This window comes from Acanthochromis polyacanthus, chromosome 10 (genome assembly GCF_021347895.1).
Source record: "Acanthochromis polyacanthus isolate Apoly-LR-REF ecotype Palm Island chromosome 10, KAUST_Apoly_ChrSc, whole genome shotgun sequence".
Classification (NCBI taxonomy): domain Eukaryota; kingdom Metazoa; phylum Chordata; class Actinopteri; family Pomacentridae; genus Acanthochromis; species Acanthochromis polyacanthus.
Window position 1 is genome coordinate 30,124,411 of NC_067122.1, and position 27,808 is coordinate 30,152,218.

At 40.9% G+C, this 27,808-nt stretch overlaps 1 protein-coding gene across 2 annotated transcripts; it reads left to right on the plus strand.

Moving 5' to 3' along the window:
• pld7 (phospholipase D family, member 7) lies at positions 1-26,395 on the plus strand. 2 transcript variants are annotated; one of them, XM_022220244.2, is made up of 12 exons: positions 1-310; positions 857-967; positions 6,239-7,171; positions 7,392-7,579; positions 7,811-7,991; positions 8,088-8,202; positions 8,289-8,416; positions 9,834-10,037; positions 11,019-11,158; positions 13,245-13,410; positions 13,501-13,600; positions 25,388-26,395. In XM_022220244.2, the coding sequence occupies exons 1-12, from the start codon at positions 191-193 to the stop codon at positions 25,588-25,590; spliced, it is 2,589 nt and encodes an 862-aa protein (XP_022075936.1). In that variant the 5' UTR covers positions 1-190; the 3' UTR covers positions 25,591-26,395. The 2 variants fall into 2 exon arrangements, with proteins under 2 accessions (XP_022075936.1, XP_022075937.1); XM_022220245.2 differs by lacking the exon at positions 1-310 and adding an exon at positions 343-640.
• Positions 26,396-27,808: the final 1,413 nt, after the last annotated feature.

Consider the following 27,808-nt stretch of genomic DNA (forward strand, 5'->3'; position numbering starts at 1 on the left):
AATGCGCAGGTTGTTTTCAGGCACCGAGAGCGGCCTCCTAATTCCTCCGGTAGCTGTTTAAAGCCAGTATAGGTCGGTATTAGGAGATTACCGACACAGCGGGCTCACGTTAGAGCCGCACACAAACTGCTGTTTTGGCTCTGCTCCGTCCGTTAAAGCCTCGGCCGACGAAACTGCTGCATAATTAAAGATGCCGATGATACTGCGGTCACGGAGGACCATCCACATGGCTCAGGCCCCGGGGATAGAGTTACCGGAGCCGGACACGCCAAGAAGGTCGACCCGCCTGCAACCGAGCCTTACGTACGAGGTGGGTATTTTTTATTACTCAGTCTTTCCGCCTCCTCTTCCTCCGCTGCTCACAACTTCATAGCAGCCACGTAGCTCGCTCGCTAACGGCAGCAACGTTAGCAGGCTAACCCCCGAGAAATAGCCTCCAGGAGGGACTGAAAGGGGACTGTACTGCCTCCAACTGCCTCATATTTACTGCCGCAACCTTTTCAACTTACTTGATGTTTACTGAAGTTGACCATTTAGCATATATTAACTGTTAGGAGCTAGCCAAAAAACTGCACGGTGAGCGTGAACACCTAGTAAACACAAAGCTAATAAACGGTACCCAGCACTGCAGAGCATCATGGTAAGTTTTATTACTTTATGATGCAGCTTTTATGCTAAAAAATACTTTTTATACACACTTTTGTTTTATTTCGGTCCTGTCATTGTCAGTACTAAGTTACAACCCATACAAAGGTGTATAGGCCAGTTTTTATGTGATGGATACAGTAACTGGTGCTTTACAGATATGAAGTTTCGTTGTTTGTAACTGAGCTGTAAATGTTTTGCTTCCTAACAGGACACAGATGAGTCAGACTCTGAGTCCGTCCACAGCCAAGAGGTGATGGAGACACTGGAGAGTCCCACTGCAGAGCAGGAGGAGGAGGCTGCTGATGAGGCACATCTAACGGTAAAGTCACCTTCCACTTATCCAGTAACTACCCCTGAAGGTGTCCTGATTTGTCCTGGAGGGGCAGGAAAACGAGATCTACCAGGAGGCTTGGGTGTGGTGCAGCCTTGTGTTGAGAGAAATAAGGTACTGTGACTGCAGCAGCAGCAGCAGCAGCAGCAGCAGCAGCAGCAGCAGCAGCAGCAGCAGCAGCAGCAGCAGCAGCAGCAGCATGCAACCATCATCAGGAAATATTGGCAGGCTAATGCGGAAGTGTCTTAATGTCCTTTACTTTGTTTACAGAGAGTCAGGGTGATTCAGACATTAAACCTGTGAGTCCTGTGAGTCCAAACAATACTAATTCTATATGAGAACAAAGTCAAAATCAATATTTGTGGGTTCTGTGTATTAATATCTAATCTTCTCTTAACTGTGTTTTTCAAAATTAATGAACTAAATTTGTATTTTGGATACAATAATCATACAGAGAATTAACTTTTATATTTACATAAAGTTAAAGTTTGAATTATAGATATTGTTGTCTACTTTTATTTTTAATATAGAATAAATTCAGGTACATCAGTATTTTATATATATAATATTCATGGAAGTCAAGTAAACTTATAGTTTATATATAATATATTGTATGCTATAAACTTTATATTTTAATTAAGTTTTTTGAATATTATTGTTGGCTTTTATTCTTAACATTTAAATTATTTAGATCAAACCTTTTGTTTTTCAAAAACATTTCAGACTGCATGACCTCAGATCTGCTTCAAATCGTCTTCTGTCAGGTGTCTTTCCTCAGGCCATGAAAACAGCAGTAATTAAACCACTCCCGAAGAAGAACAGTTCAGATCCATCAGAAATGAACAACTATGGGTCGATATCAAACCTCTCCTTTTTACATAGAATTATTGAAAGAGCTGTTTGTCAACAATTGAACAACTATCTAAAGATAAATGACTGTTTTGATGTCTTCTAATCAGGATTCTGATCACAGCACAGAGACCGCTCTTGTCAAGGTCCTCAGTGACATTCATTTATACACAGACAGTGGCAAAATTTCATGTTTGGTGTTACTTGATCTCAGTGTTGCATTTGACAGGGTTGACCACAAGATACTACTGGACAGACTTGAAAACTGGGTGGGACTCTGGCGCAGTTCTAAATTGGCTTAAGTCCTATTTAAATGAGTGTCTATAGGTAATTGCACATCTGAGCAGGTGAAAATGGTATGTGAAGTACCTCAGGGATCCATTCTGGGACCTCTGCAATTCAACATCTACATGCTCCCCTTGGGTCAGACAATAGAAAATAACAAAATAAATTACCATAGCTATGCAGATGACACCCAAATTTAAATCACTATAACAGCATAGTCTCATACAAACACTGAGTAGATGCATTGAACAAGTCAATGAGTGTATGTGCCAGAATTTTCTTCAGTTATAGAAAAACTAAAATGCTTGTTTTTGAAGCCAAGAAAGAAATGATAAAGGTTACTGCTCAGCTCCAATCTCTTACAATGACATGTAAACCAAGCCAGAAACCTTGGTCTAGTCATCGACTCAGACCTCAGTTTCAGCAGCTACATGAATCACAAAATCAGCCTACTATCATTTTAAGAATATATCAAGGATTAAAGGACTAATGTCTCAGCAGGATTTAGAAACACTGGTCCATGCATTTATCTTTAACAGACTAGACTACTGTAACAGTGTCTTGGACCAGTCCATCAGACTGGTCCAGTCTGATGGACCAGTCCATCAGACTGGTCCATCAGTCCAGTCTGATGGACTTCCGATAAAGTCCATCAGATAACTGCAACTCATACAGAATGCTGCTGTTTGAGTCCTAACAATGACCAAAAATGTAGATCACATCACTCCAGTTGTTAGATCTCTACACTGACTTCCTGTCTGCCAGAGAATAGATTTTAAAATTCTGCTGATAGTTTATATATAGCACTAAATGGTTTAGGCCCAAAATACATAGCTGATCTGCTGTCACTTTATGAACCATCTGGACCTCTGAGGTCTTCAGGTCCTGGTCTTCCCTCAGTCTCTAGAGTTAGAACTAAACATGGTGAAGCAGTGTTTGCTTATTATGCTCCACATATCTGGAACAAACTCCCTGAAAGCTGTAGGTCTGCCCCAACTCTCACTTCTTTTAAATCACAGCTCAAGACTTTTCTGTTTGCCACTGCTTTCCTATTATAGCTTATTTTAAATTGTTTTAAATGCAAAGTGTAATTTAATTTTTTTTAATGCATTTCTAATTTTCCTATTCTTTTCCATGTTTTGTTCAGGGTTTCTGTAGAGCATGAAAAAGCATTAATAGTCATTAAATTGATTTTTGCAAAAATTAAGGCATTAAATGCCATTACAAATCATTAAATTTAATTTTCAATGTCATTAAAAATTCGTTCTGCCGCTTTCAAGAAAAAATATTTGATAATATCATAATAATATGTAATTATGAAGAGCGATTCGTCAGATATGTGCATCTGCATAAACATGGTGGAGCATTGCAATAATTGCTCTGGCTGGTTGGGTACAATTGCCAAAAAACTTCATGTTTGGACCAGGTGGAAGAGAACTGGGAAATGGGGAAATGCAAATTCCAGCAAAAATCGCTAGAAAATGTGGATTTCAGAGAATGACTACAGCCCATGGGTGGTGAGGGGTGGTTTCTGGATTCAGAAATGGTGAAATGAAGGGACAGTTTTCACTAAAAAAAATCTTTTGCAAAAAAAACCTAAACCCATGTAATTTGTTGAGTTCACGGTCATGGCATTAAAATTTTTATAGTATGGCATTAAAATGGCTTTAAAAAGCATTAAATTTGAGTGGCTGATTTCTGCAGAAACCCTGTTATTATATTTATCATTGTAATTGTGCTTTTTATGCTTGTCTGAATGGTTCCAATGTTTTTAATGTTTTAATGTAAAGCACATTGAGTTGCCTTTGTGTATGAAATGTGCTCTACAAATACAGCTGCCTTGCCTTATTTAGGTAAATTTGTGTTTTAAATGTAATTTTATATTTTGTTTGCATTTAAATTTGGCAAATTTATATTATATATCACATTATAAGGTCTCAGTGTTACTATTTATTTTAGTCAGGTGGATTGTATTTTATATACAGTGTTGTAGGGTGTTAACCTTATATAATATTGTAGGGTCTTCACCGGGTTCTCTAACTTCCTTTCACAGTCCAAAAACATGCTGGGGTTAATTGGTGATTCTAAATCTCTGTTCCTCCACGACCCTACAGAAGATTAAATGGTGTATAGATAATGGATGGATGGATATTTGTAGAGTCCTAACTTTAATACTTGATTAAGTTAGGTAAATTTGTATTTTATTTAAAATTGTATATGGTCTTAACCTTTGTATGTAATTTCAGTGCATTTTTATTATATATCAGATTGTAGGGTCCAAATTTTAACGTTGTCATGAGTCAGGCAAATTTGTATTTTATTCAAAATATTGTGGGGATTTAATCTATTCATTTAATTAAACTAAATCTGTATTTGACATAATGTTGTGGGGTCTTCACCACAATATTTAATTAAGTCAGGTAAATTTGTATTTTTATTGATAATATTTTTCGGTCTCAGTGTTAATATTTGAGTAATGAAGGTCAGCTTATATAATAACAAAATGTTGGTTCTTATGTTTGATATTTACGCTTGTCTAGTAAATTTGTAGTGTCAGTCTTATTTCTCTTTTGGAAAGCACTTTGACTCAAAGCCTCTTGTTTCAGATGTGAAGTAAAAATCATGATGACTTAACTTACTATTTGATTTTATCATGACAAAGCCAAGGATCCATTAAGGAATCTGAAAGTCAGTTTCAAAACAGCAAACATAACACAATGTTTCCCCTCCCATATAACCAGCGAGGCGGCCTGCCTCGTCGGTATAGACCACCGCCTCATTAAAATTCTGCCGACATTGCCGCCTCACTGGTCCGCGGCAAAAAAAAAAAAAAGTGGCAACAACTTTCAGCTGAAAGTGACCCCACCACCTCACAGCCATTTCAACCCAGGGGAAACACTGATAACAAGCAAGCCAGTTCATTTCTAAAGCACCTTGTCATACACAACTGTTAATAGAAGTGCTTTACATGCAGATCGTAAAAAACTAAATTATATATAACATGTAATTAATATTTAGATTATAGTTTTAAAAAGACAGTGCAGACTTACATTAAGTCCATTTCTTGTAAAGAATAAATGTATATTCTTACAACATGTGCATATAACTTGATTTTAAAAGCTGTTAGACATAGAAATACGTATCCTACAGACATAACAATGCAGCTCAAGAAATTTTTTTTTTATTTCCTTTTTAAATTTTTAAATGTCCCACTTATGAGTGAAAGTGGTTTTAAAACTAAATTTTGAGGGATCATGACCAAAAAATTTGCAGATGTGCAGTTTTAAGAAATACACTACAGACTATTCTCTAATGATCGGATTTTTTTTAAATATTGAAATTTAGCTTAAAAATCAAGCATATTTTCTAGCATAAAAACAAGCAGGAAATAAAACCTCCAGATGAAAAGGGGCGAAGAATTGCAGGTTAAAATTGCCGACAGACACACTCCTTCAATCACACACAGGATATAGTAAATTAAACACTTTCTTTGTGTTCTTGTGGCAGTTACATGATAAGATTTGTTGTTTATTGGAGTACAACAAAGCTTATTGCACCATGAGCATTTACATTTAGGTCATCTTAGCTTTTAGATGGACTGTCCACGCCCTGCTGGAACACTGAGCCTCAGATGTCACGGAATACTAGTGTGTTTATGAAAATGACCTTTTAATCTGGGATCTTTCTTCAGGTCAGACTTCCATTCAGAATGTGAAGTTATATGATGCTGTCACCATGGTAACATTCATCTCAGCTTTGTAAACAAATATTGACAGTCTGTAATATTGACTGTTGATGTCTGTATGAGTCTGTGCTGAGGTGTGTCAGTCAGTACAGCTGATTTGAATAGGTGTGGTTTTTCTAGTCTGCTGTGCTACAGAATCCACAAGGTAATACACAGTGTTAGAGTTCTGTTGTTCACTAGTGTCGAGACAAAGAGCAAAAACACTTCAAGATATTAAGTTTGGGGGCATTTGTTAACGTTTAACTGCTAGCTTGTGAGCAAATGAGTGTGTTGCTACAATGCTATTCAGAGTCGCTGCTTGAATCATCTGTGCAAATTCTGAGAGTAGTGCTGTTTTGACTAATTATACACAGCTGATGTGCATGTTTTGTCTTCCCCAGGAGCTGAAGTATTGTAGCGTTGTGTTGGACCGTCTCCAGGCTGGCGACAAATCTGGTGGCAAAGAACTTGAGGAGAAAGAAGACATGAGCCGTAAAGGTGAGAAACGCGTCTCCAGAATCCCTACTTTCCATAAACGACCCTTCAGCACGGAGGTTTCTGGTCCCAAAAAGGATCCTCCCGTCCATGTTGCTTCTGAGAAACCTGGAGGTGTGGTGGAAGCTTCGAAGTCCAAACCGACCGAGGTCAGAGAAACAGCTCTCCCCCTGCCGTCAGTCCGTGTCCCCAAAATCGGCCTCGAAGCTCCTCCTGTGTTGAGCAGTGCAGAACAAGCAGCTTCAACAGCTCCGAGCTCCATCCCTACAGCACCCAAGAGTTGGAGTTTGTCTGAGTCGGTTCCTTACCCTCTCATAACCGCAAGCCTCAGGCCTGCCCTCAGAGCACAGCAAGACTCGGAGCAAGAGGAGCGCGAAATCTTACGAACTGAAGCCGATACATTACCAGTTGAACCTGTAAGTCTCCTTCCAAACGAGGGCTCCCTCAGCCAGAGGCCGCGCGAAGACACAACAGAGAAGTTTGATGTTGAAGGTGAAGGCAAGATTACCCTCTCTGCCCCTGAAAAGCCTACAGAGAAAACAGCCGAGGTCTGTGAAGTGGATGCTATCATGGATGAAGAACCACCGTGGGAGACAGAACCTATGACTGCGGCTGCATTAAAGGACAGTGGATCTTCTTCAGATGCTGAATCTGTGGATAAGGATTTGGCAGGTGAAGAGCCTGACAGTCATGATTCAGGCGACCTGAAGGAGCTTCAAGAACCACTGATAATCCAATCAGAGGTTCCAAGTCTTGCAGAGAAAAGAGCAGATACTGATGAATCCAGTTCCAGAGCATCAGGCAAGCCTGCTAAAGCGACATCAAGCAAGTCGACTAGGGTGAGTTGTGTTGCTTTTTATGAGTGGTAGTTTCCACTGATATTAGTCACATTGCTGTTTTGGTGGCCTCAGCCAAGTCAGTGATATTTAGAGGAATTCACCACACCCTGCAGTAATAACTTTGGAATGCATCACTGTCCTCTGCTGTGTTTTGCGTTATGAGCATGATGCAGTCCATGTGTGTCTATAAAGTTAAAATTCCACCTGTCTTGTTTAACAGAGGTCAGAATGTTCCAATTTTGCCCTCTTCTGCCTCTTGCCCACCACCTTGCTGCTTCTCGGAGGATTTGGTCAGCACGTTTGGCACTACGGGCTTCCCATGTCTGTGGCTCAGCTCATGGCTCAGCTGGAGCTGCACTGGCTGGAGGGCTTTGGTTTAATACCAGAGCCATGTAGCACTGACTGTCGGTGAGTAATATCAACCAAATGTCCATCCTTCTCACTCATTTTGTTCTTTGAGGCAATTACTAATAGAATAAAATAAGAATTTGTGTTATTAAGCTTATCAGGGCTCATAAGAATATTCTGGTGACATAATTTACAGCAAGTAATCAACTCCATCTGTAAAATATAATGTGCAAGACATTCCTGAGCCTGACTTGGTGAGCTGCAACTTGACTTCTCCTCTCTATTGTTCAGAGTGCATCTGGTGGAAAGCATTCCTGCCGGCCTCTATGAGTCCTCTCCTTTATCAGGATGGAACATCGCAAACAGCTGGCTGCATCTGCTGAATGAGGCCAACAGCTCAGTCCACATCGCTGCTTTCTACTTCACACTGCGGGACAGCGATCTGCAGTTAGACGAATCCTCCGACTCTGAGGTCAGTTCAGCAGCACGCACAGGTCTCATGATGGCACATGTTAAGTTATTAATACAGCCTCTGATTTGTCTGGTTTTATTCCTGCTTGTTTTGCAGGGAAGAAAGGTCTTCAAAAAACTTAAGGAACTTGAATCCAAAGGCATAAATCTCCAGATTGCTGTCAACGCCCCCCAGACCTCAATGCAAGACACTGCAGAACTGGCTGCAACAGGTGAGGAGATCATTCTGTTGCACAGTTAGGTCAGTTGTGCAGTTGAGAGGGATCTCCAGGTTAATCTGCCATGTTGTGTTCTGCAGGTGCTGAGGTGAGAGAGGTGGACCTGAAGGCTGTAACTGGAGGAATCATCCACACCAAGCTGTGGGTGGTCGACCAGAAGCACTTCTACCTGGGCAGTGCCAACATGGACTGGCGCTCTCTAAGTGAGGTATGGCGACAGAGGAAAAAATTATCCCCCTCAAGTCTCTGTTTTCAGCCAAGTTGGCATATTGTCCAGCAGTCATCACACCATATTTGTAATTGAAAGGAGGAGATGCGTCACTCTGAGTCAAAGTGCATCATTGTCCGGTAAATGTCAGAGCTGATGTCATTCAGGTAATGGCATTAGCTGTACTCATCATTAGAAGGGCTTTTCTACAGACAAAAAGAGTTTAAAGATAAATGAAACTGACAGTGGTACGGTGAGGCAGCAGTTTTTCTTTCTAAGGAGGGCAGTACAGTTCATTGTATAATAGACTTCATTAACTGTGACGGCATGAACCTGAAATCAAGAATAATTTTTTATTTTTCAAGAACTGCCTTCAGGATTAATAAAGTTTTATCTTATCTATTTTTTTCTTAAACTTTGCATTTTCTTCGTGCCTACAGTAATTTATTTATATCATGGCAATCTTGAGTTTCCAGTGGCTCCTACAGCTCCTAATTTTTTATGATATGATTGAAACACATGCACATTTATCCCATTAAACAGTCATGCATTTTGTCTCTTTTATAGAGTCATTATAGCCCTTCTTAAGATATGACGAGATCAGGCTTGTAAAGAAAAACAAAACAAAAACAACAACAAATGCATTGATTCACAAATCAGTTCAACCTATATTTAACTGAACACAGTACCCAGACAGCATATCAAATGTAGAAACTGAAAAGTTGGGACAGGTGCATATTTACAGCCACGTTGCATCTCCTTTTTTTTTTTTTTTTAACCAACACTCTGAAAGTGTTGGTAAATGAAGGCAACAGTTGCTGTAATTTGAAAGGGAAATGTTTTCCCTTTCTTACTTAATATGACTTGAAGTTCCTCTAAAGTTCATCCTGTGCTTTGTTTTGTTTTTATTTCATAATGCAGCAAATGCTTTCAATGTGTGACATGTCTGGTCTGGACTTCATGACTTTACGAAACATCAAACACCCAACAAGCGTACATACACTACCATTCAGAAGTTAATGGTCACTTGGAAATGTTCTTTTTCTTAAAAGAAAAACAGTTTTTTTAATGAAGATAACATTAAATGAATGATTAATCCAGTGTAGACATTGTTAATGTGGTAAATGACTATTCTAGCTGGAAGCGGCTGATGTTTAATGGAATATACATACATAATAGAGGTACAGACTGAGGAACATTTCCATCAACCATCACTCCTGTGTTCTAATACTACATTGTGTTAGCTAATGGTGCTGAAAGGCTCATTGATGATTAGAAAGCCCTTGTGCAGTTATGTTAGCACATGGATAAAAGTGTGAGTTTTCATCAATCTTCTTAGAACGCATCTTAGATGATTTATCAAAGTCTTCCTGTGAGTCTGGCTCTATCAGAATTAATGTTTTTTTGTTGAACTCAGGTGAAGGAGGTGGGTTTGCTCGTGCAGAACTGCAGCTGTCTGGCTCAGGATGCCCTTCGGATCTTTGGCATTTACTGGAGCGTCGGCGGTTTGATCAACGGTACTCTACCACCGTACTGGCCTGCTCGACTCACTGCTCTGTCCAGTGCTGAAAATCCTTTACATCTGAAGTTCAACGGAGTCCCTGCTCAGGTCTATCTGTCTGTAAGTTCAACATGACTCAGTGACCTGCGTTTAGGAGGAATGATTTCAAATGGGCTTTCATACTGAGATTGTGTTGCTGCATGAACAAGAAACAGCATGTAGACCATCATATGATGTGGCATCATAGTAAATGCTGTAGTGATGCACAGGACTGAACTGTATTTTTACTTATTTTCACCAGTACACTGTAAAGAATATCAGATATCTCTTGTAATGGAATTAACTTTATTACACACAGTCATAAACCACAATGCTTTTCAAATGCACACATTCACTAGTCAAAATAATTAAATCAAGTTTATTTATACTGAACGTTTAAAAACAAATGCAAAGCAACCAATGAATACTGAATAACAACTTATAAGATCAATGTATATGATGAAATAAATGTAAAATATTAAAAATTAGGATAATTAAGAAATGCCAAAAGAACTGAAAACATGTACGTCTTGAATTTTTTCCTAAAAATGTCAGTGAAGGAGGAGCTTATTATTGTGAGGAGAAGGTTGTTCCAGAGCTTTGGAGCAGCTACAGCAACAACCTCTACTTAGCCCTTAAGAAAACAGATTTAACTTGTACATAAAACACACTATAATTATATATTTATATAGCAGTGTCAAACTATAAGCATTCCGCCTGACAGGTATTACCTGCCTGTTGATGTTCATTTTGGGTCGATGTTAATGTGTAATTTTTAAATCTGTGTTGGCTGATGCAGATTATAGCCTTACATCCCTAAATGCCCAATGTCGACCTGATTTACAGAGATATGTTGCATTCATTCCTGACATTGTACTATGTGAGAATAACTATAGTCATGGTACTAAAAATTACATTTTGAACAAGTTTAGTTATCCCTCTTGAGTTCATTTTCCTTAGATAGCAGGTGATAGACATTTCTAAGAGCACTGATGACGTTGTAGACTAGATGAGAACAGCTCTCATCATCCTCACTGCCTCTGTTGTGTTTCTGTTTTGCAGAGTGCCCCTCCACAAATCTCAGCCCGAGGCCGCTCTGATGATCTTTCCACGATCTTGTCCGTCATCAATGATGCCCAGAAGTTCATTTACATCTCTGTCATGGACTACCTTCCACTGTCTCAGTTTGCAGAGCCAGTCAGGTACGAGCCATTCTCAGAGATTCATCCGTATTCACCAGGGATCAACTGGGCCGATGTCGATTGTTGGCAACCAAGAAAGACCAATAACTGATATTTGGAGCAGACATACATTAATTATTATATGTTAGAAGCATGCAATAGCAGGGAATCTGTCATTCATAACTAGACTTTCTCATTACTAAGATTATTATAACTGAGTATGTAGCCATAGAAGTGATGGTGTCAGAGGAAACTAATACTTAACTGAGCATTTGATATCGGTTTGTCTCCTATTGTTGTGGTTGTTGTGCTCCTCTGTTTTCTTCACGTTTAGCCATTTTATCATGAATCCACTAAGCCTATATGTTCAAACATTATTGTTATTGTTTTGTAGACGGCGTCCTAAAGCAGCCATGTGCCTGATTTGTGGCGACAAACTGTGTTATTGTTTTTATGGGTTTAAGTTTTTATGGGTTGTGTCTCTGTCAGAGATGTTTCTTTCAATCAGAGGTAACTGCTGGAGTAAATCTGACTTTAGACAGATTAGTGTTCCAGTAGCGTTAGCCACATCCCTGACAGTTAGCCTCTTAGTGACAGTCTGGCCTGGTGTCAGCAAAATTAGTTCTAGCTGCGCCGACACCAACAAATGAATGTTTTTGTATTTTCAGTATAACAGGGAAACTGGAAATGCTTGTGGAAGACACAGCTCTGATCTGCAAAAGCACCTGTCTGTCTTGGTCTCTACGGTAGCTTTTAGTGTCGACTGGGTGTTATTGGTGACATGCAGCTAATCAGATAGCACACGAGTTTCGTGTTGCGGTGACGGACCGGCTTGGCTCCGTGCCAAATCAAATTTTCAAAATCATCTGGTGGGCCAGATATTATTCCTGACGGGCCAGTTTTGGCCCGCGGGCCGCCAGTCGCCAACCACTGGTATAGGCTTTGATTTCAATATACTAAGAGGAATGGATAAGTTATTTGAGTCATTGGGAAATGCGCATTATAGAGATTAGAGCAGACCAGCCGTCCAAAACAAGAACTCCCTACACTCTCTCCATCGTGAAATTCCACACCCGGAAGTCGGTAAAGCGACCTCAGACGGAATAAAAACCTCTGATTGGCTGGGTGGGCAAAGCGTCTCCCTGACTGGCCGAAAAGTCTGTCAATCTCAGAGCATAGAATTTATACACAGATCGGATCATTTTGTAGTTTTGCACCAAATATCTCAGCGGGACCGGAAGTACGATTTCTGATTTGCACCTGTACATTTCGGATTTGCACCTGTAGATTTTGGATTTGCACCTGTAGAAAACAGAGAATGTGTGACTCGTGGGGAGGATTCGAGTGGTTGTAAGTAGCAATTTGTGTATTTTGGTGGTAAATTATTTCACATACTTATTGCACAAGTTCACATTCAGATTTGCACATATTCAAATTCTCACCTCAACTTCACTTCGTACAATACAGGTGCACAAGTATGTTTTGCACTTAGTGTGCTGCAACAATAGGTGCAAAATGGGAGCGTGTCAGTGTTGAAATATGTGACTTGTAGAGAAGGATTTGTACACCTGTAAATATGATTTGTGCACCTGTAAATATGATTTGTGCACCTGTAAATGTGATTTGTGCACCTGTAATTACGATTTGTGAATGTGTATTTTTGTGTTGTATTTGTGGGAAGAAAAAAAAATCGACACATACAAAAATTATTTTACAAGTACACAACTCATAGAGTGTGGGAAATCAGATTTGCTGATACACATACAAATTCAATGTACACATACAAATTCAATGTACACAACTACAAATTCGATGTTACAGGTGCTCAAACATTTTGCACCTGAAATACCTCCATATCTTTTTATTAAAATACTGGACACTCACCTGACTGCAAGAAATCTGCTATGAGGGATTTAGACTTCTTAGTCATCTTCTTAGAGATAAGTAAAGAGGAAACAGTATTGTTTTGTTGTTTTCTACCACACACAGTCTTTGTTTCTTACTCTGTTTCTTCCCTGGCTGAGAACACAACTGACAGTTTGATATTAACTATGTCGATGTGTTTCCTGGAAAACAGTCTGAGTATGTTGTGGTTTTCTGCTCTCAGGTTCTGGCCTGCCATCGACTCAAGCCTCCGAGCTGCAGCCTGCACCAGAGGAGTTGAGGTCAAACTGATGGTGAGCTGCTGGAAACACTCACCTGCTGCCATGTTCACCTTCCTGCAGTCCCTACTGGTGCTCAGCAGGCCTCCTCTGAAGTGCAGCATTGAAGTGGTGCGTCTGATGATATTATTTCCTTCATGGCTAAAACGTAGCGTCTTCCGAAGACTGATGATGTGATGGACGATGTTTGTTTCTCCACAGAAAATCTTCACGGTTCCTTCAACAGCAGAACAGATGAAGATCCCGTTTGCACGAGTCAATCACGCCAAGTACATGGTGACAGACAGAGTGGTCTATATAGGTACGCTGCAGACACTTTCTACAACTGCTTTGATCATTTAAACAATAATATTCACAGTGACTGGTGAAAAAAAGAAGTCCAGTTACTGCCATACTTTGTTGCTTTTACCAGTTATGATCTGTGTAAAGCAGAACTAATAACATAATAACATGATATTAACTAAACTGTTAATAACCACCTGATCAGTTTTGAATGATGCTGTCAAAGTGTACACAATTCTGAAAAAGTAAACCGTATTCTCTGCTCTGAAATGCTGGGTGTCTGCTAAAGGTGCTGCATGACTGATTGACAGCCCAAATACAACCAGGCAAGAGAGTTTGTTTTAGTCCAACCAAACGGATTCGATGTAAAAATCATGAACATGTGGTAAAGATACTGGTTATTTATATATTTTTGTCACTTTGCAGCTGCAGACTAACCCCGAATTTCCACATAACGCGATCGCGCCGCGCCGCACGGCGCAACGGAACGAAGCGCTGCCGTCTTGCTCCGAAAGTCAAAGCACACTGCAAGCGCAGCGCAGCGGCGCGCCGTCCGGATGGGGAGGGCTGCTCCTCAGAGAGGCTCTCGTGTGAATAGCGATATCACACGATAAAAACACATGATATAAACAGAAAATAAATAAACCACACCTCATTTCGCTTCTACAAGGTCGCTCTGCTTGACCCAGCCACATTGCTCTGTGATTTATAGTACTTCTAGCATGGTTGAGTTCATGATTTATGTTTTGATCTCAAATGAGTGCTTTTCTTTATCCAATAGTTAATTTTGTATGGTTTATTCTATATAAAAAAACAGTAATTTCTCTTCGCCCATGGCATCGTGTTGTATCTGGGACCCTGTTAACCTGATGCTCGTGCCTCCGGAGGTGTAATAACAACATATAGGAAAAAATTTACGTCCGAGAGGTCGTGCATTGTTTTATTTTGAAAGTTCCGGTTTAACTTCCTGTCTGGTGCTTTCTCAACGACAGTGAATTTACGAGGTTTTCTTTTTTGTCATTCAAATTTTTATTTTGTTTTAACATAACTTTACAGACATTTCAGATGTTACAGATATGGCAAGAATAGTCCATAGTCTCAATAGTCTGTTGATTAAAAAAAAAAAAAACATATATATAATAATAAAATAGAAAAAAAAAAATATGTATATATATATATATATATATATATAAAATAAAAATAAAACATTCAACAACAACAACAACGTCTTGCAACATAAAGACAGCCCCCACCCTTACCCCTGGCACCCCTCATGCTTCATACACACACGATATAATTCTCTTCCCAACCATGCCTTGCACCCCTCTATGGTATCACATCCCTTATGTGGTCCACAAAGACTTCCCATACCTGACTCAATTTATTTGGAACATTATTAACCTTGGCAATCATCTTTTCAAAGGCAGCAGTCTCTGTCATGAGTTTTAACCACTCCACAGGCTCAGGTTTATGTGGACTTTTCCACTTGCGTAGTATGACTCGAGCTGCCACAATAAAAACAGTTATTGTCACCTGAAGCTCTGCTTTTGTAAGGCCTGGTGGCATTAGAGCCTTTTCCATTAACAGACATAATTGTGGGGATATTGGTAAAGGTCGTTTAAGCCATCCTTCAAGGTTTTTCAGCACCACTTTCCAAAAGGGCAGAACCATAGGACAGTCCCATATAGCATGAAGGAATGTACCCAACTCCTTATGGCATTTCCAACATTTACTGTCCTGAGTTAATCCCATTTTAAACAGTTTCAGTGGTGTAAAATAATATCTATGTACGATCTTATAATGGATGAACTTACTCCTTGCATCCCTAGTAGCCCAGCCTACATTTGAAATCACATCCTGCCATACATCTTCACTAATCTCCCCACCGAGATCCTTTTGCCGTTTTAATCTCAAGCTTTCACACATTTTTGTTTGAATGTCTGACATTTTTCTATAAAACAGCGAGGCTGAGTGCAGAGTGTGACGACAATTGAGAAATTCTTGAACTTTATTTTCTCCCTCCTCTGCCCATTCTAATCCAAAAGTAGAACTCGCACTACTCCTCAACTGTAAGTACTTCCAGAAATCCCCTTTGTCTGTTAGATTATATTGTTCTTTAAGGTCTTGAAATGATACCAGTGACCGGTTCCTGTAAAGGTCACTGACAACACGTATCCCTTTTGCCACCCATGTAACCCAAGAGCATGTCCTTTTCCCTATACATATTGAAGGATTATTCCATATAGAGGAATAGCCCTGTTTATACTGTGAGATCCCTAAGGTCTTATGTGCTCTTGCCCATGCCCATCGAGAGTGTTGTAGAATTAGGTTTTCTTCATCTGTCTGTCTGTCTGTTTTCTTCTGTGATAATAATTCAACAATATTAAATGGGGCGGCAAGTTCCTTCTCAATCTTAACCCAACTAGGGCTTGACCCATAATCTGTCCAATGATTTGTTAACTTGTTCATTTCAAATGCTATGCTATATAACTCCATATTTGGAAGAGCAAGTCCCCCAATATCTTTTGAGGCTAAGAGCTTCCTTAGAGCAATTCTGTTTTTATTCCCGTTCCATAAGAAATCTGTTATCATGCGATTATATTGTTTGAAAATACGGTCAGAGATGGTTACTGGTATCATCATAGAGATGTAGTTAAATTGTGGAGCAACTGCCATCTTAATAATATTAATTTTCCCCCATAGAGTGAGGTTTATCAGTTTCCATTTGTCCAGATTTGTCTTGATTTTTTGAATTAAAGGACCTGTATTAATAGAGATTATATTTTCTAAATCTGAACATAATCTAATCCCCAGATATTTCATTCCAGATGTGATAACCTTAAATTGGAATGTAGAGATTACTGATTGGCTGCACCCTCTTGATATTGGCATACCTTCGGATTTTTGCCAGTTTATTTTATAGCCAGATAATTTTGAAAATGATTCGATTATTGATAAGACATTAGGGATGGACAATATAGGGTCTTTGATAAGTAATAAAATGTCGTCTGCATATAGAAACAGTTTGTGTTCCTCCCCTCCTTGTGACACCCCTTTAATATTAGTATCTGTCCTGATTGCAGTTGCCAATGGCTCAAGGAATAACGTAAAAAGTAGAGGACTAAGAGGGTCTCCTTGTTTGGTCCCGCGTGCTAGGCCAAAGAAGGGTGAGGTCAGTCCATTTGTTATCACTGTTGCTCTGGGGTCTGAATAAATTATGTTCACCCATTTGATAAAACCTTCCCCAAACCCAAATATCCCAAGTGTATGCCGCAGAAAGCCCCACTCCACTCTATCAAACGCCTTTTGGGCATCTAAGGAAAAAGCAGCTATTGGGGTACTTTCATCTCGATTAAGCTGAGTGAGGTGTAATAAGCGTCTAACATTATCAGAAGATGATCTTCCTTTAATAAATCCCACCTGATCAGGGTGTATTAAGTGTGGTAAAACACTCTCTAGCCTCATAGCGAGAATCTTTGTCAGGATTTTACAATCCACATTGATCAGACTGATAGGTCTAAAGCTTCCTGGGTCAGTGGGATCTTTATCTTTTTTAACGATTAAGGAGATCAGTGCTTCATTAAATGTTCCTGGTAGTTTTCCCAATAAAAATTATTCGTCATACACTGTTTTTAAGATAGGAGCCAATTTATCAGCATACTTTTTATAATATTCTGAGGGAAAACCATCTAGACCAGGTGACTTTCCAGCCCTCATTGATGAAATGGCTTTTTTAACCTCCTCCACACTTACTGGGCTGTCTAAAAAGTCCTTCTGATCACCTGACATTTCTGACAAATTGATTTTTGAGAAAAAGGTCTCGTAGTTACCCACATCCGGATTGATCTCTGATTTATAGAGTTGCTCATAAAAACTTGCAAATACTTTATTAATATCCCCTGTTTGTGTCACCAATTCACCCTTCTCATTTTTAACAGCTGGTATGGCATAACTGGTCTCCTTTTGTTGTAATTGTCTAGCCAATAGTTTCCCTGATTTTTCTCCACTCTCATAAAAATTACTTTTCAGCCTAAATAGGGCATATTCAGCTTTTTTGTTGTATAATTCATTTATTTGAAATTTCAAGTCACATACCTTTTTCAACAACACATCAGAGTGTTTCTCAGACAGTGATTTCTCTAATTCTTTAAGCTGGGTTTCAAGATCTTTTAATCGCTGTATTCCCTCTCTTTTTCTTTTGCTTGAATAGGCAATAACTTTCCCCCTTATGTATGCCTTAGAGGCCTCCCAGACAGTTCCAAACTTATCTACGGACCCTGTATTCACCAGAAAGAAATCATCAAGTTCTTTTTCTAATAAACTATTAAATTCTGGATCCTGTAGTAGCGATACATTTAGCCTCCATCTATTTTTCCTCGCCCCGTCTGATTTAATTACTAAATCTAGCTGTACTGCAGCATGATCAGTCAGTGCTATGGGTCCTATTGCGCAGTCTGAGATGCTCTCTACTAGATCTTTGCCAATCAAAAAATAGTCTATCCTAGAGTGAGATTTGTGATTATGGGAATAGAATGTATATTCTTTCTGTCTTGGGTTGACAAGCCTCCATATATCAATCAATCCCAAGTCCTTCATCAAGAGTTTAATTGCCATCCTGTCTTTCGGTACATTATTAGAGAAGGTGGTTTTATCCAGGGTCCCATCCAACACTTGATTGAAATCCCCCGCTAAAATTGTATGCCCATCGGGTATGCCCCCTATCAAATTATTTATTCCATGAAAAAAACCCGGATCTCCGATATTCGGTGCATAAATGTTACATAAATTAACTTTTTTCCCATCAATTTTAGCTTCCACAAATATCATTCTTCCTTCTTTATCCTTATGTTCTTTTAAAATGAGAAAGTTTAACTTCTTGTGAACTAGAATAACCACACCATGCTTTTTACTCGTATATGAACTGTGATAAATCTGACCGACCCGTTCTCTTTTCAATTTAACAGCCTCCGAATCAGTCAAGTGGGTCTCCTGTAAAAAAGCTATATGAGTTTGTTGGGTCTTAAGGTGTGATAAACATTTCCTTCTTTTCACTGGATTTTGTAGCCCGTTTACATTCCAGGATACTATCCTCACACAATTAGCCATAATTTAGTAGATACCTCGTATATGGACCGTGCAAAAATGACAACTTGCATAGAGGATGGTGAAGAATGAAAAGAAAGGAGAGGAAAAGAGAGAATAAAAACAAACAAATAAATGAATTTAAAAGAAAAAGGAGGAGGTGCCACCCCGCTGCATGTCACAACCCAAGTTAACAATAACATGCAGAGAACCTTGTATAAAACCCCTACAAAACACAGAACGTTAAACAAAGCCCCCTTATCATGCCCGCCCCCCCTTCCTCTCACACTGTCCAGAGACCCACCACAAACTCGGTCCATGAGTCACACTTAGATGGTCCCCGTTAGAAGTCCCCGCCCCCCACCCCTCAGAAATCACTTGATAGGTGTCTCTTTTTGCAATATGCCACACACATACTGTGTAGTAGTAGGCACATGTGCACAAACCAAACAACGGTATTTAAAATATTATTTGCATAGCTCTAAAAAAAAAAAAGAAAAAGATAGCGTGGGCTTGTCCATTTCCATTACTGGTTCTAAGTAGACTTAAAAAGTAAATTATGACACTCCGCGTCACTTTGACATGAAATACAAACATAAAGAGGACCACTCAGGTCATAACACAGTTTGAGCCACTATAAACCAACCAGTTGGATGGAGTCCCATACTCACTGCGTCTTGAACATGTTCAGAAAACAGGTGCAAAAGCAATTAAACTAAAAGTCATGTCCTGTACATATTGAGCTAAGCAATCCGGATCCTTATACCGTGTTGGTCAAACTGTCAGTCCGCCGGGATAAAGTTCAAGTTTCGTCCTCTGCTGTTCTCCGCCGCTCCGTCTCCTCCTTGTTGATAAAGTCCATTGCCTCACTGTGATCGGTAAACTTCATCCTTTTCCCCTTCCATGTAAAGCGCAGTTCGGCCGGATATGCAAGCGTGAAGCGCACATCCAGATTGTGCAGCCGGTTCCTGGCATCCGTGAACTTTCTCCTCTTCTCCGCCGTCTCTTTATTCATGTCGGGGAAAAATGACAGCTTGCAGCCCCCCCAGATTACACTCTCCTTTTTCCTGTATTTCTCCCTTGCAGCAGACAATACTCGTTCCCTCTCTAGGAAACTTAGAAACCGCATGATAATGGGTCTGGGTGGCCGCCCTTCTTCGGGCATTGGTACTGGGGCACGGTGCACTCGCTGCAGCTGTGATCCATCCAAATCAATCCCCAGGGCCTCGGAGATTATTTTCTTCACACAGTCTGCCGGGTTTCTACCTTCAATCTTTTCTTTCAGACCGACGAGCCGCAGATTTTGGCGTCTGTCTCTGTTGGCAGCATCTTCAACGGCCCGGTGTAATTCCTCACACTTTTTAGCACTTTTATCCGCTGTTTGGCGGAGCTGGTGGTTCTCATCCTCTAACACAGAGATGCGGCTTTCTGCTTCATCCAACCGGGTCAATATTGCGTTGACATCTGTTCTCAGACCGGCACTGGCCTCCTTAATATCCGTCATGTCTGCCTGCAAAGCCACCAAGAGTTTCCCGACTTGTCCCATCTCTTCTGTAGCTTTCTCCAGGGACTGTTGCATAGCAGCCAAGACGCCTCCGCCATTGAACTCTCCTTTACCGGTTCCCGTCATGGTGCCCGCGTCGTCCGCTAGCTTAGCGCTAGCCCCGCTAGCTAGCGGGATATTAGCGCCATGTTTTGTTGCTCTAGTTTCCATAAGACACGAATTACCAGAGCGCCCAACGTAGTTTAACTGTTAAACTATCGCTTCACAAAGCTTAGAGTACGACCTGTCAGATTCAGCTAGCGAATTTGGGGTAAATCGGTGGGTTAATCGGGACGTCTCCAACTAGGCGACCATCCTGCTCGGTGACATCACGTGACCCCTCGGATTTACGAGGTTTTGAAGCGGCAGCGCAGAAAATAGACCTGAAGCGAATCTCCAGCGCTGTGGTGCGCGCCGGCACTTCAGAGACGCGGCGCTGGCGCTCAGCAGCGTGTGCAGTGGAAATTGTCTGATAGAAGAGAATGGGTTCTAAGTGCTGCACAGTACGATTCAAGAGCGCGGCGTGGCGCGGCGGTTTCGCGTTATGTGGAATTTAGGGGTAAGGTATCTACAATAATAAACTAAGCTTAGAAAGTAGCTTACACTCATGGTGGAAATCTACTGTGAGGTTTCCAATTCCATTCATTCAATCAGCTTTTATTTAAACTACATTAAGGTATGAATGCCTCATTTACCATATTGTAAAGTAAGAGAATAAAAGATGAAATAAACTCAGAAAACTATTTAAAAAATGAAAGGCACAGTGATGAAAACATTAGTTAGTGCATTTAGGTTTTGAAAAGATGTCATCAGAAAGGGAAACTGGGTTCAGCCACATTTACCAGTCCCAGATTGTCCATGAATCCACCAAAATCAGACCACCGCTTCCTCATCGCATCATTCTCAGCAGATTTAAATCAGGAGGCTGAGCTGTTCTGTAAATTCTCAGAACAGCTCAGCCTCCTGATGCTTTTAGATTGTTACTGGTCAAAGTTAGATGAAGCCACTGGCGGTCAAGCTGGAGAGCCACTGCTGCTGATTTGTTCTTGGTTTTATAAAGTTTAAAGTAGCATCAGTGTATTATTATTGTGTATTATTTTTCATACAACATGTACAATCAGTTTATACAGTGAATAAATCCTACCAGTGTAGCAGGAACGGTGCAGATTAACCGTTCAAAATGTTCTCAAATTTCTGTTTCACATTTTTTTAAACCATAAGTTTAAAATATGTTGAAAGGTTCCTGCTGCACTGCAAGATAAGATTAACTGGATTCTTAGGGGCTCGACACATGGGAAGCGACAGTTTAGGGGGAATGCGAAAGTTATCGCAACAGGAGATAGATTCAACGCACAGTGCGCGATACTTGGCAGCGGCAGGCGACGGCGGCAGGCGACGGCGACACATGGCGCGCTGTGCAAAAGCACAGATCGCTTGTCTCCCTCACTTCTGATTGGCTGTGAAATTGCTGGGATTTTTTTACGTTTTCAAAGATTTTCATGACAGAAAAGCATAAAGATGATGAGCCAGAAGATATTGCTTGATTTAGCCGAAATTTTACTCTTGACATTGGCTTATAAAAGTTTAGCCTGGCGCCAACCAACTCCCATGAAATCAATTAATCAATCAAACTTTATTTATCCAGCAGCTTTTTTATTTATATCACGATAGTCATTAAAGCTGCTGTCCGGAGTTTCCGTTTGTTTTCAATTTATGTATCATTTTTTAACAAAGCTTAAATGTGTTAGTCTAGTTCGATACTATATTATAAAGTTAGTATAACGCGATATGGAAATTTATTCCTGAGCTCCGCCTTCCTCTCATAGACCCCCATGTTATTCCAAAAAGCGCCGGTCGCTGCCGACCAATCAAGTTCGAGCTTCAGCTTTGTCATGCTGTCAATCAACGGTTACGCGCACAGCAAGCAAGCCCATGCAGAGGTGGGCGAGCTACGCACTACGCAACCGCGCACACATTTGTTTTGCTTGTGGAGGAGAGAGCATCAGGGATCAGCAACTTCCAGAAAAGTTACCAATCCCACGGCTTGTCAGGCCAAGAGACTGCAGGACGTTTTTTGGCTCGGGGTGCTCGCATCGCTCCCCGACCACGGCCTTCATAGCCCGCCTGACGGCTTCGTTTAGATGCCCGACCTCTGGAGGAAGATTGGGGCGTCTGGGACATACTCTTCGTCAGAGGAGTCATGCAATTCTGAACTCTAGATAGAAATAAATAAACAATGTAACACATATACACGCGTAAATGCACTAAGTTTGATAAACAACGTCATCGAGAGGGATACACGAGTGTAATCACATATTGAAACTTTACTTGTTCGTCCTAGCAGATTCATGTTATTTTGGTATTAGGACAAGTTAGACTCAATACAGCATTCTAACATAATTCCTTTATTATTTACTAAATGTACTAAATGTAGAAGAGTGGAAAACAGCAAAACAGGCGAGATGCTGCAGCACTCCGGGCACTCCTGCCATGTACTGCGCGCGTGCACAAATAAAGGGGCGAAATCAGAGGGAGGGAGGGACCAACAGTGTTTTGGGAGACGCTGCGATTCAAACTCCGGACAGCAGCTTTAAGGGAAGGATCATAAAGAATTGGGAAATCAATCACGGCTACAGTGATTTGCTCCTGAATGTTGAAAAGGGCTGAAAACAATGGTTGAAAACGGAGCGGATCATTAATGTATAGGAGATGACTGTACTGTGTAACATGCTGTAAGCTCATTGGTCAGTGAGTGAAACCCTCACTGATTGGTTGAAGCTACAGGCGACAGCGACAAAAGTTGAACATTTTTCTACTTTCTTGTATCGCGTCGCAAGCCAGCGGGTGCATGTCTACGTGAACGCGTGCGAAATTTCACATGCACGAATGTCGCCGTCGCGTTGTTGGGAGGGGGGAAAGCGATGTTCGTCTCGTCGCACAGCACCCATAGGAAATGAATGGAGCGTGACTGTTGTCGCCTCCCGTGTGTCGAGCCCCCTAGCCTCCATCATGTCCACTGTGGGATGCTGCTCCTGACCTTTCTACAGCCCACTGCTTCCAGCTGCACATTTCCTCCAGTCTACTCTGCATCACCCTTTATCTCTTCTGTCCCTCTTAACCCACCAACCAGCAGCAGATGGGTCCCCCCACATAAAGAGCCGGTTCTGCTCTAAGTTTCCTCCCCGTTAAAAGGGAGTTTTTCTTGCCACTGTCATCTTAGGGCTGCTCTGGGGTTCAGGCATATGGATCCTGTAAAGCGTCTTGAGACAATCTGTATTGTAATTGGTGCTACACACGTGGACAAAATTGTTGGTACCCCTCAGTTAAAGAAGGAAAAACCCACAATTCTCACTGAAATCACTTGAAACTCACAAAAGTAACAATAAATAAAAATTTATTGAAAATTAAATAATCAAAAACAGCCATTACTTTTGAATTGTTGATTAACATAATTATTTAAAAAACAAACTAATGAAACAGGCCTGGACAAAAATGATGGTACCTCTATAAAAGATTGAAAACTATTTGACCAGAGTGACATGATTAACTCAGGTGTGTCATTTAATTGACATCACAGGTGTTTCCAAACTCATAGTCAGTCAGTCTGCCTATTTAAAGGGAGACAAGTAGTCACCCTGCTGTTTGGTGAAAAGGTGTGTACCACACTGAACATGGACAACAGAAAGCGAAGGAGAGAATTGTCCCAGGACATCCGAAAAAAAATTATAGACAAACATCTTAAAGGTAAAGGCTATAAGACCATCTCTAAACAGCTTGAAGTTCCTGTGACAACAGTGGCTCATATTATTCAGAAGTTCAAGACCCACGGGACAGTAGCCAACCTCCCTGGACGTGGCCGCAAGAGGAAAATTGATGACAAATTGAAGAGACGGATCGTTGGAATTGTATCCAAAGAGCCCAGAGCAACCTCCAAAGAAATTAAAGGTGAACTCCAAGGCCAAGGTACATCAGTGTCAGATCGCACCATTCGTCGTCGTTTGAGCCAAAGTGGACTTCATGGGAGACGACCAAGGAGGACACCACTGCTGAAAAAAACTCATAAAAAAGCGAGACTGGAATTTGCAAAAATGCATGTTGACAAGCCACAAAGCTTCTGGGAGAATGTCCTTTGGACAGATGAGACCAAACTGGAGCTTTTTGGTAAGGCACATCAACTCTATGTTCATAGACTCAAAAACCAAGCATACGAAGAAAAGAACACTGTCCCTACGGTGAAACATGGAGGAGGCTCAGTAATGTTTTGGGGCTGCTTTGCTGCATCTGGCACAGGGTGTCTTGAAAGTGTGCAAGGTACGATGAAATCTGAAGACTATCAAGGCATTCTGGAGAGAAATGTGCTGCCTAGTGTCAGAAAGCTTGGTCTCAGTCGCAGGTCATGGGTCTTCCAACAGGACAACGATCCAAAACACACAGCCAAAAACACCCAAGAATGGCTGAGAGAAAAGCGTTGGACTATTCTAAAGTGGCCTTCTATGAGCCCAGATCTGAATCCCATTGAACATATGTGGAAGGAGCTGAAACATGCCATTTGGAGAAGACACCCATCAAACCTGAGACAACTGGAGCTGTTTGCTCATGAGGAGTGGGCCAAAATACCTGTTGACAGCTGCAGAACGCTCATTGACAAATACAGAAATCGTTTAATTGCAGTGATGGCCTCAAAAGGTTGTGCAACAAAATATTAAGTTATGGGTACCATCATTTTTGTCCAGCCCTATTTCATTAGTTTGTTTTTTTAAATAATTATGTTAATCAACAATTCAAAAGTGATGGCTGATTTTGATTATTTAATTTTCAATAAATTTTTATTTATTGTTACTTTTGTGAGTTTCAAGTGATTTCAGTGAGAATTGTGGGTTTTTCCTTCTTTAACTGAGGGGTACCAACAATTTTGTCCACGTGTGTATATAAATAAAATTAAATGTAATCATAGAGATTTTTTGCAGATCGGCGATTATAGAGTAGTTCTGAGTTCCACCTCAACCAGCTGCAGTATCATCTAGTGACAGCAGTAGTTCCATTCAGATGACAGGCTGTCTGGTGTTTGCACATCTAGTAGATATTCTTACTGACCATGTAAATAAATCTCACCAGCAGGTCTCATCATTTCTTATGATTGTCCTGCAGTCTAACTGGTGAAACTGGCGTTTGTGTTTGCAGGAACATCCAACTGGTCAGAGAACTACTTCACCCACACTGCTGGTGTGGGTTTGGTGGTGAACCAGACGGACTCTGTGGTGGAAAAAGGCCAGCAGACTCTGCAGAGCCAAGCAGAGGATCTGTTCCTCAGAGACTGGGGGTCCTCGTACTCCAGCTGGCTGTCTGTGGACGACGTGGACGTCTGTCCTCTCAGCCCACACTGATGCTTTGTGGATCATTAAAGCGCTTTACATCGCTGATGAGCTTCTTGCTTTCTCCTGTTACTTGAACTTATTCTTATCTAAACAGGATCAGCTCACTGTGACTGATCACTTTATTTTATTGCTGTTCACTGGCTGTTTGCCTTTTTCTGTATATAATTGCATTTTTACATTTGATTTTGAAGCCTGTTATTTTTATACTCTGTGATTTTCTGACACTTTCCTTCCAAACTGAGCTGCAAGGCTTTGTACCATTGATTTTATGCCTGGAGCATTTTGCATATCTGCCCTAAAAGTGTTGGTGCCAAGCTTTAACGGTGTCCTGCAGGAAATCAAACATTTCCAAAGAGGTGCAGACCCCAGCGCCATGTTTACATCACAGTCTGTCATCCTGCAATGTTTGTGTGTAACACTTGATGTAGTGCCAGTCCAGCAGGACAAGATTGTTGTAAATACTATCAGTTTTCCATTTCTGAGTGACGACTGGCTCACAGGGATCCACTTTGAAGGCATCTACTACAGAAAGAGAAGAACTTCATTGTTTCCTTGTCTTGTTTCTGTTTTACTGTACTGATCGATACTGTAGCGTTTCCTGAATCAGTGAAGTGTCGGAGTTTTCTGTTGTAAGTTTGAGATCCTCCTCGTGTCGTCAGCAGACATGTTGAGACTTTTCACTGTTGCACTGTTAGACTAAAGGACCTCCTGGTTCTGGGTGGATGGAAGAACATTTCATTTAATCGCTGACAAACAGCAGTTTACTAAGTGGTGCATTGTCAATAAAATCTTCTCCCCCACTGGTGACCTTTAAGAGCTTCTTGAGTTATTACAGTTATTGGTCATTTCCATTTCCATGACTCAGGATGACTTACTGAATAATCCCAGAAGGGAAATTTCTTTCTGACATTTTGCTCTGATTTTAAAATGAAAAAGCAGAAACGGGAAGATGAATTCAACACCAGGGAAGAAAGGAAGGAAGGAAGGACCTCCTGTTATGTTCAGTGGATCTGAATCACTTTGAGTGTTTTGGTGACTTTCACCTTCAGGGTTTTATCACAGCACAGAAAATGAGAACAGCATGGGTTTGATCCTTTCTTATGTGAAGCTGCAGATTGCACCATTGTTTTGATATTTCTAAAAAAAACAAAAACCTTTAACTTCTGTGACGTGAAAACACGTCATGTTTTTCCTAAAATCAGTTCTTAACATTTTAATCTGACAGTATAGCAGGATTAGCAGATTTGTTCCAACATTTTCACTAGCTCCTTATAAAGTTATTCATTTGTTGGTCAAAGAATACTTTTAAGATTTTGGTTTGGTTTTCTGAAATGACCAAGTTCTATTTTGTCATGTGGTTTTGTTTAAAAGACTCCCTTCAGTATTTTTTACCGTGTTAATGTGAAATTTTTTTAGATGCTAGAACACCATGACTGAGCATTTCCACCTTAAAACTCCAGCATACCACTGGCCGTCCCAACAACAAATAAAGGAGTAAGAACCAGTCCTGTCAACTTGCAGTGTGTGGATGAATTACTGCAATATTCTGACTGGCAGCTGTGTAGAGTGATTACCGGTGTGCTTGAACTGCAGTGAAAGGAGGAGGAAGCGTCACAGATCTGCACATTCTAATTTAATCAACAACTGTAGAGGGTTTCAGAAGAAATTTAAGCTGCTACACAATTACAGTGGGGCAGGGCCAGAGTGTGACTCATTTTCAGCCCTGGACTTTCATGCCTCAGACTGGCCCAATTCAGATCATAAACTATTACTATTAAAATCATGTAATTCTAGCCTTGTCTTGTAATTCAGTCTCTATCCATCCATCCATTCTCTATACACCGCTTTATCCTCACTAGGGTTGCGGGGGGGGGGTGCTGGAGCCTATCCCAGCTGACAGGGGACACCCTGGACAGGTCGCCAGTCTGTCACAGGGCTGTAATTAGGGTCCGAGCACCGAGGGTGCGAAGGACAGGCGGTGCCAGGGCACCGACTGTCCAAAGCACCAGCGGTGCCAAGGACCCTATTGAAACCCTCGGGTTTATTATTATTAGGGTCCGAGCACCGAGGGTGCGAAGGACAGGCGGTGCCAGGGCACCGACTGTCCAAGGCACCAGCGGTGCCAAGGACCCTATTGAAACCCTAGGGTTTATTAGGGTCCGAGCACCGAGGGTGCGAAGGACAGGCGGTGCCAGGGCACCGACTGTCCAAGGCACCAGCGGTGCCA

Bases quoted from the DNA above. Each gene is read 5' to 3' on its own strand.
- pld7 (XM_022220244.2), top strand. From the start codon at position 191: ATGCCGATGATACTGCGGTCACGGAGGACCATCCACATGGCTCAGGCC. The intron at 7,580-7,810 runs GTGAGTAATATC...TCTATTGTTCAG, and splicing joins CCATGTAGCACTGACTGTCG to AGTGCATCTGGTGGAAAGCA. The intron at 7,992-8,087 runs GTCAGTTCAGCA...CTTGTTTTGCAG, and splicing joins ACGAATCCTCCGACTCTGAG to GGAAGAAAGGTCTTCAAAAA.